This window comes from Sorghum bicolor, chromosome 4, assembly GCF_000003195.3.
Source record: "Sorghum bicolor cultivar BTx623 chromosome 4, Sorghum_bicolor_NCBIv3, whole genome shotgun sequence".
Lineage (NCBI taxonomy): Eukaryota > Viridiplantae > Streptophyta > Magnoliopsida > Poales > Poaceae > Sorghum > Sorghum bicolor.
In genome coordinates this window covers 1,504,483-1,513,965 of record NC_012873.2, presented here as the reverse complement: position 1 = coordinate 1,513,965, position 9,483 = coordinate 1,504,483, and the positions used below count along the sequence as shown (strand labels likewise).

The window sequence follows — 9,483 nt, the reverse complement described above, 5'->3', positions numbered from 1 at the left end:
TATAAATATACGCACATGTGAGCAAAATTGTGTACAAAATCTCGTCAAACAAAAGGGAATCAATGTCAACTCAAGGAAAAAATGGTAGACCAAATATTTTCGTTGGTAGAAGTCCTACTAACGAAAATCAATTTATAGAGGTGCGCATTAGACTATTTCCATAAATGTTCCTATCGTCCGAGAAATTTAGTAGCTAGTTTAGGATACACATACATATTTAGACCACCTCTTTAAATAAGATAGGATAAAATATTTTTTGTTCAGTGGGTGATGCCAACCTTTGATGGATCACAATACTTTATGTAAGAAGTATATTCAAACTATATCAAGCCTAATTGATAGACTAACGCCTACAAGAACATAACCTTACTACACCACAACCATATTTCACAAAGACCATACACACTCTTCCTTTATTATCTATAAACTAGGACCCACCGCTTCCTCTCTATATAGGACTCATGATAGCCCTAAGATACCATGGTAACCTTGCCATGCCTCATAGTTGTGGTGGCTCCTACATAGCTATACTTGCATTGCATATATAGTTCAATATTATATTTTTAAGAAGAAAATTGTATCATACATTATTGTTACACCTATAAAGATGGATATATCATCTTCCTTTGCCCAAATATTCTAGTCCTAGCTATCTAATTTGCATGATCTGATTTCTACATTGGTATCAACTAATAAGGAGTGAGATAAATCAGGCATGACACATGGATTCTTATGGAGTAAAACTTCAAAGTATCAACATCCTTGCATAGTCCTCAAGGACAAGAAGCCTCTGTTCCTTGTTGTATGAGTACATGACACTGATCATTCTCGCGGCGTTCAAGCAAGTTTGTGTCAAGTTAGAGGAGAATGTCCTCTTGCATAAACACTCCCTATTCAGCTCCTCCCACTCCCTTGCGATCAAGTTTCGCATATGTGCTTCAACATCACTAGGGCCACATCTAGGGTTCTCCATGAGATAGAAGTCCATATATGAACCATCTAATCCTTCTTGAGCTTCATCCTGCAAAGTCCATGGACAAAAGTGATATAGGTTTGCTCCTAAATATTATAGATAGATTGGATTTGGAACTTTTGACATGCAAAAGGTGAAAACATTTAACAAGTGTATGCTTGACTAACCTTTGCACTACCCATGTCATCCCAAAGCCGGAGGATCTTGGCTGGGCAAGAGATGACAGAGGGCATCTGGTCAATAAGTGCTTCGATACTTTGATCATACCCTAGCATGATGAATATGTGTACAAATGTAAGCGGCACTCCTGATGTGACAACACCATTTCTCAGGTAGTCCTCTGCAGTTGGAACCTGCTCAGTTGCTAGCCACTTCGCCTCAACCATGAATCCATCAAACAACACTGCCCACTGTGGAAATTTATGGGATTTCTAGTGTTAGCAGTTCTTCACTGTGGTCTCATTTATCAACAAGTTTTACTATGAATCATTTTAACAAGTTTCAAATCATTAAATTTATAGACTTTAGCTATAGAACATAGGACACCACAACTAGATGGAGCTACATTTTTTATTTATTACTATTTATGCATATAAAGTTGAACAAGCATATATAAGGTAAAACTATTTGGTAACATACTGCTTTTCTAAGATGATTAACATGGTTCAATCCATGCTCCTTTTCGACCATATCTGTGATCTCATTTGTAACCGTGTAAAGAGCCATGTAGCATGACCTCATGCATCTGGGGAGTGAATCAGCAGCCGCCATATTCCACCTGCCAATTGCATATTTAAACATCAGCATTATATAAAATAATTATTCTTAATATGACAACAATATTATTACATATCGTCTACTCTATGCAAGCTTACACTTTGACGGCCTCCGTGAAAAGGGACAACTCTTCTAATGTGCCAACAAGGTCAAATATGTCATCCACAACATAGACAAGCGCGATTATTTTTGTGATCTCAACCCGGTATCTGGAGAACGAACATCCTTGGACTGCTGTCATGGACCACATGTACCATTTCATCACCTGGTCCCGCACCACAGGTATTTCTTGAACCAATCCTAGGTCCATCCACCATCTGCATAACATTATATCAAACAATACCTCCTCATTATAATTCATAAATTACCACTCACTCTATGCAAAGAAAAAGGTGGAATATATAATTTTCTAAACACTTTTACATAAGTTACTGAAGTCAACGACTGGTCTAGCACAAGATCAGCATTCATTTACATACCTTTTAACCTCTTGAATTTCTTGCTGATGCAGTAATTTATTGAGCTGAAACTCTGCAACTGCTAGTTTCTCCACTACAGTGTCTCTAATGGGCATGCTCTGTAGATAGGTGAGGTGATGCCTAGCTTTGTACTGCATTAGGCTTAGATGGTAGGGGTGGTCCAGAGACTGTCTCACATACTCTGCAAGGCTTGGCTCCAAGTACCTAATGGCAGATGCAAGGTGCTTGCTTGAGAACTCTTTTGCCTTGTAGAGCAACACCTCGCCTCCAATGTCCAGGTGAGACATGTCATGCAGGCTCAAGAGCCCTCTGATATCCATGCTAAGAGGAAGCTTGAATTCACCACTGTCATCAGTGAACCTCCGTAAAACATCATCTGCTGTGCAGCGGGACACCGTTTAGTATTTGTCATGAATATATTATTTTTTTGGAATGATGAGTAAATTTTCTAGAAAAATCATCTTTAGTGTGTGTGGAAATAGGAATTGTTATTGTTTATGTAATGGTGTCTACTAACTTGCTGAAACATCATGGCCGGCCTCTCTCAGGAGCCTGAATGCAAGTGTTGCATCGAAGAGATCATCGCTGTGGATGAGATCCATGCATGTGCTGCTCATGGCGCTCTCGATCTCTTCCTCAAAGTAGTGGTCGATGCAGAGGCGCTTGAGGTTATCGATGGTGATCATCATCTCCCGGGCATTCTTCTGACGTTGATGCAGAATCTTTTGGATGTCTGTCAATCCCTCCTACAGCAGGTGCATGTTTCATGGAGAGTGAGCACATGTATATATATATTTTCGAACCTGAAACTTCGGACGTGCTACAATTTAATCAAGTCATTTACGACTGTTTGATCTACAAATGATGGAAAGAAAGATGGATATTGCTTTCTAGGCTACCTGGAGGTCGATGTCATTACGCAGCAGCAGCGTGTTGGCCGCTGCAGCCGAAGAAGGGCGGATGGAATCGCCACGGTGGCGGCCTTGCCGGCTGTTGTTTCTAGCTGCCGCCGGCGAAGCTGCAAGGAGAAGAGGCTCCACGGAGGAGAAGGAGAAGATGCGTGCCGGTGCAGCAGACATTGCAACTAAACAGAGCTAGCTAGCTTAATCAGAAAACGAAGCAAGCTAGCTAGCTGGTAATAATGTGAGAGTGCTGTGTGCATGCAGTGTGTGGTTGCTGCCTGATGCCTGTTGCTTGTGAGTGATATGATGCATAGAAGTGTGCACAGGCCCTCCAATTTATAGGTAGAACATGTGTACTACCTAGCTAGATATTATGTGAGCTAGCTAGATACCGAGTTTTCTGTGGTGTGTACCAGTGGCGGATCTAGAATTTCAATCATGGGGGTACGAACGAAAACGATATAGTTCATCGATATGAACATATAACATAATTAGATCACTAAATGGTGATAAAATAGTTGTGAAATATAGAGTGTTAAGGTTGTTATATAAGCTAAGTAGACTAACAATTATGTATAACAATGTATTATATATGTATATATTATTAAAGAGTATATATATTAAATGTTTTTCAAAAAAATTTGGGGGGACAGCTGTCCCCCCATGCTAGAACCGCCCCTGGTGTGTACGTGGTGTTGCATGCAGCTTCTGAAGCCACCATCAAGCTGCAGACAATTATATATATCCTGTCGCTACTCGCTAGCTCTTGTTTTCATTCTCTATTGTTCCTGTGTGCGCGTGAACGAACCTGCAACTCTGTTGCTGCTAGCTCCAATTAGTGGCGTACAAGTGCAACTTCAAAGCAGAGACCATGCATGGTAGTTTAATTCATTTCAGCTGGTATATATACGTACACTGAAACTACCCATATGCATGCTAGCTCATGCTCCAATATTGGAAGGGGACACAGGCCACCCAACGATGCATATAGGTGCCAAATCCATAATCTGGAGTGCAGTTTGTTGTCTAGTAAAATACCACTTTTTATTGTTCTCTCCGTTTAAGCATATACTTATATAAGTCGGACGTACGAGGACACGTCTTGGTACATACGCCAAAATGTGCAGTGGTTGCATCGTGCTAGGACGACACCGCTTCCAATTGAATAAGATTATTAGAGGCATATCCTCCTAATAATATAACAGCGCAAGCACGTACGTACGTGTTTTACTATTGAAAACATTTCTTATTTAGCTTGTAGTAGTACGTGTTACAGTAACATGTACATATAATAGCCTGTAACTGTGAGCCACATACAACATACCCTTTGCTGTGGTGTTGCATGCAGCTTCTGAAGCAGGCTTCCAATCAAAGCTGCATGCAGTCAATATCCTGTCGCTAGCTGCAGCCATACATCACCTTCAGTCCTTCAGTCTCGATCTATTGTGTGTGCGTGTGAAACTGTGAATCTGCAATTTGCTGCGAGGCCGGTCCATGTGAAAAACACTGCTCCCTCCGTCCTAAAACCCTCCAAATTTTTGTTATAAATTTAGATAATATTTGTCCAGAATCATAGGTAAATTAAAACAACATTTCTTTTTGGACTGAGGGAATATTTCTGAATGAAACGTCCATGGACTAAAATAAGCCACTCAAATGCCCTGTATATTTGCTACTCCCTTGGTCCTAAAAACAATGCAATTCTCCTTTTTTAATTATGAGCCAAACAATTTTTAAATTTCATTAAATCTATAAGAAAAAAAGTTGTAACACATGTGAGCTAGTACTGCATGCTTAGTTGGCAGGTTCTGTAATCGCTTTCCAAGACACTGTCAATTCTTTCTTTTTTTGATGTTTCAGTTTGTTTGGAAGCGTACGTGTTAGCGAACAGAGGTTGAATAGGGCTCTTGGAGTTGAAACATCCATGGAAGCGTGTCTGTCATCGTGAGAAACGTACGTGGTGCTCCCGGGAGTTGGAATCCCATTGTAGGGATTATCATGGATTCGGACTTTCGGAGAATCCAGCCACAAGATGACAGACACGAAATCATTTGGCTGTCAGGGCTGTGCATTATGATGAACACGTACTAAATGATTGTGATCACCTAAGAATTTTGTTGTCTTTTCACATGTAATTAATAAAAAAGATTTAGAGATAGAAACAACCACTACTGGAAACAGCAACGCTGCCGAGGGTTATTTGATTTGCCGAGGGCCGGATTTCGGGCACTCGGCAAAGGACATCTTTGTCGAGGGCCAATCCTCGGCAAAAAGTGACCTTCGGCAAAGGCTTCTTCGCCGAGGGCCGGGCCCTCGGCAGAGAAACGCCCTCGGTCAAGGCCCATCTTTGCCGAGGGCCGGGCCCTCGGCAAAGAAGGGGCGCTCGGCGGTGTGGGCCCAGAGTAACGGCGCTATGGGCGTTAGGCTTTGTCGAGTGCCCGTAGTTAAGCCCTCGGCAAAGCTCTGGCGGAGGTCAGGCTTTGCCGAAGGCCCGCCAGCCTGCCATCGGCAACTCCCATCTTTGCCGAGGGTCTGGAGTGGGCCCTCGGCAAATTTTTTTTTGTTTTTTGGATCCATGTTTTTTTTTCTTTCTGTGGCTAGGTACATGCTAAAGTTTGGTTCATTTTGAAATAACTTTGGTATATTTTTTGGATTTTTTGAATTTGTTGAATTTTTCGATAAATTTCAAATTCAAACTACAGGTGCATTAAATAATAGTATTTAATTATTTCAATCATAACATTCATGATTGTTAGTGCATTTCCAGGCCGTATGCAGAAAGCCACATGAAATATCGAACGTTTACCCCCCGAAACATGTGGACCAAGTTGCGTGAAATCGTTTTTTTGAATATATAAAATGAAAACAAACTCAGAAAATCTCGAAACTTGGCGACATAACATGTTATCACATGTGGATGCTATGATAAAAATTTCAAAAAATTCTGAGTCTGTGGTAACGTCTGGTGCACAAAACTCAAACATCTCACATGTGTAGGTGTGCCACAGAAAAAAAACTAGATAAAAAAAACAAAAAAAAATTCTTTGCCGAGGGCCATAGCGTAGCCCTCGGCAAAGAATTTAGAAATTTAAATATTAAATTGTTTGCCGAGGGCTACAGAAAGGCCCTCGGCAAAGAGTGGTCATGTGGCACCAGATAGTATCTTTGCCGAGGGCTCGTATTCAAGGCCCTCAGCAAAGACTAACTCGGGGAAAAAATATTTAAAATAATCTTTGCCGAGGGCTCTAGGTCAAGCCCTCGGCAAAGAAATTAATTAAAAAAAAAATCTCTTTGCCGAGGGCTCTGGATCTAGGCCCTCGGCAAAGAGGCCGAAGTTAATAAAACGCCCGAGCGGGCGCTGGGGTCATTTGACTTCCCAGCGCCCGCTCGCCCGCCGCCGCCGCACGCCGCCGCCGCTCGCCGCACGCCGCTCGCCGGCCCGCGCTCGCGCCCGCCCCGCTCACGGCTGCTCGCGCTCGCCGCCCTGCGCTCGCCAGGCCGCCCTGCGCGCGCCGCTTCGGCCCGCGCGCCCCCCGCCCGCCACCCGCGCGCGCCGGCCGCCCGCCGCTCGCCGGAGCTTCGACGCCGCCACCAGCCGCCCGCCCGAGGACCGCCCGCAGCCGGCCGACCCCGCCGCTGGTGGTGCCCGGCCCGATCTCCCTCGTGAGCAGCAGGTAAGCCCCTGTTTCATTTGATTTCGTTTGTTTGTGACAAATACTATCCCTAAGTAGGATCAAAAGATTCGTCTCGTTATTTACAGCTAAACTGTGTAATTAGTTTTAGTTTTTGTCTATATTTAATGTTTCATGTATGTGCCACAAGATTCTTTGTGACGGAGAATCTTAAAAACTTTTTGGTTTTCAGGGAGAACTAAACAAGGCCTTAGGTTAGAAATGTTAGTTAGTTAGTATAGTTGGAATTTTTAGTTTGTTAGTACAGTTAGAAATTTTAGTTAGGTTCAAAAATTTATTTTCAGTAGTAGTAGTAGTAGGTTCTCGGCCATCGCGCCGTTTTTTTGATGCGGATGGCCTTCGTGCCTCTTATTGATAATATATCGGCCGTCATACCGTGTTTCTGTGTGTCGGCCATCGAGTCGATTTTGTTTTACAGGTTTTGGGAACCTCCCCGTACAGGGGAGGTTTTGCCGAAATTTTTAACTAATGTTTTTTTTTATTTTACACATCAGAGGACGTGAGAGGAGCTTCGGAGGAGCTGATCGTCTACGTCGGTGCTGCTGGTCTGCCTGCACCGCTGCGACTCGCCACTGCCCCGACTCGTCACTGCCTCGCTACCCTTTCTCCACCGCCACCTTAGGTATAAACCAGCTCTACTCCTTTGTCTTTGTCGTATAATGCGTAAACGAGTTAGGCGTCTCCCGTCCGAAAGAGATACGATTGGATGCATATAGATCAGTGTGTGTATCCGATCGTATCTGTTTCGGATTGTCCATGTTTCTTGGACAGCCCGCGTATGCGTAGATGAGGTTAGTTTCCATGTTCCGCTCCGATCTTGGCCAGAATTTCGGCATCACCTTTCCGTTGTTCTCCGAATACACAAACTCCTTTGCAGGACGTGTATTGGGAGAACAGAGGGGAGGTGCTGCCGAAATTCTGTCTCGGATCGTAGCGGAGCATGGAAACTGACCTCATCTACGCATACGCGGGTGGGATTAGGACCTATCCTCACCTATTAGACAGTAGGAATACCGGCTAGGTGGTTACGTTACTTGGTGTCGTATTTGTCAAAGGATGGAGGACCGTCAGTGGATGTACACCGGGCGAAGAAGCCGAAATGATTACGACATGGATTGGGTGAAGAGGACAGATGCTTTCTTGAACCACGCATTTGGCGCAGTTGTAGCTAGAGGGCATTTGCTAGTTTGGTGTCCGTGCAGCCACTGTGACAACAAGAGGAGGGTGAACAAGGAGACCATGGGTAAACATTTGGTGTACCATGGTTATACGCCGGGCTACTACCGGTGGATTTACTATGGTGAAGACCGTATCAGAGAGGAGGTGGTGAGACCACGTCTTGAGTCGTTTAATGATGATGCTGGGGTAGCCGACATGCTAGACGACACTCACCAAGCTCAGTTCGCTGAAGGACGTGATAAGGAGGACATGGAGGCAAACGTAGAAGCCTTCTACAAAATGTTGGAGTCGGCGTTTAAACCCCTTCACGGGCATACAACTATTTCTCAGCTGGATGGCATTGGGCGTGTGATTGGGCTGAAGGCCGAGCTGAACCTGAGTCGAGAAGGCTTCGATAAGATGTTGACTGTGTTTGCCACCATGCTACCGAAGGATCATATTCTGCCCCCCAACTTGTACGAGTCAGAAAAACTACTTCGTGCGCTCAAGATGCCATATGATAAGATACATTGTTGTCCGAAAGGTTGCGTCCTATTTCGGAAAGAACACGAGAATGCAAAGTATTGTCCGAAGTGTGGAGCCTCAAGATACCTCGAGGCAGTATCCGGTGATGGCCAGAAGGTGCAGCTTACCATCCCCGCTAGAGTGTTACGTCACCTTCCTTTCATGGCGAGGATCCAACGACTTTTCATGACCGAGGAAACTGCGAAACAGATGACTTGGCATAAGAATGGCAAGCGGTACCATCCGGACAAGATGGTCCATCCATCCGATGCTGAAGCATGGCAATACTTTAATGATCGACATCCTGAGAAAGCAGCTGAGGCTCGGAATGTACGTGTGGCCTTTGCAACAGATGGATTCAATCCTTATGGAATGATGTCTTCCCCATACACATGTTGGCCTGTGTTCACTATCGCTCTCAACCTTCCCCCTGGCATTGCCTTCCAACGACAAAACGTTTTTCTGTCCTTGATAATTCCTGGACACCCAGGGAGCAACATGGGGGTCTTCATGGAGCCTCTGATTAACGAATTGATTGAAGCTTGGGAAGGGGTATGGACATACGACCGAGCTACAAGGTCAAGCTTCAAACTGTATGTTTGGTATCACTACTCTCTACATGATTTCCTGGCGTACGGGTTATTCTGCGCCTGGTGTGTTCACGGGAAGTTTCCGTGTCCCGTATGCATGGAAGCTGTGAGGTTTATTTGGTTGAAAAAGGGTGGCAAGTATTCGTCGTTTGACCAGCATCGTCAGTTTCTTCCTGCTGGCCATCCATTCAGAAGGGACGTCAAGAACTTTAGAAAAGATGTGGTAGTGACAGACCCTAAACCCCACATCAAGAGTGGTGCCGAGATTCGTGCTCAGATTGATGCTCTTGTGCCCGCCGAAGGAGGTGGTTTTGTGGGTTATGGTGTGCAACATATGTGGACTCATAAGTCCGGGTTGACCAGGCTGCCCTATTTTGATGACCTTCT

General features: G+C 44.3%; 1 protein-coding gene across 2 annotated transcripts; it reads right to left on the bottom strand.

Annotated features, from left to right (window-relative positions):
* LOC8085232 (S-(+)-linalool synthase, chloroplastic) lies at window positions 537–3,430 on the bottom strand. Of its 2 annotated transcripts, none has more exons than XM_021458777.1 (7): window positions 3,129–3,430; window positions 2,747–2,975; window positions 2,230–2,608; window positions 1,849–2,067; window positions 1,613–1,751; window positions 1,141–1,383; window positions 537–1,021 (listed from the first exon to the last, which is right to left on the bottom strand). In XM_021458777.1, the coding sequence occupies exons 1-7, from the start codon at window positions 3,306–3,308 to the stop codon at window positions 746–748; spliced, it is 1,665 nt and encodes a 554-aa protein (XP_021314452.1). In that variant the 5' UTR covers window positions 3,309–3,430; the 3' UTR covers window positions 537–745. The 2 variants fall into 2 exon arrangements, with proteins under 2 accessions (XP_021314452.1, XP_002451416.1); XM_002451371.2 differs by having other exon boundaries at window positions 2,230–2,605.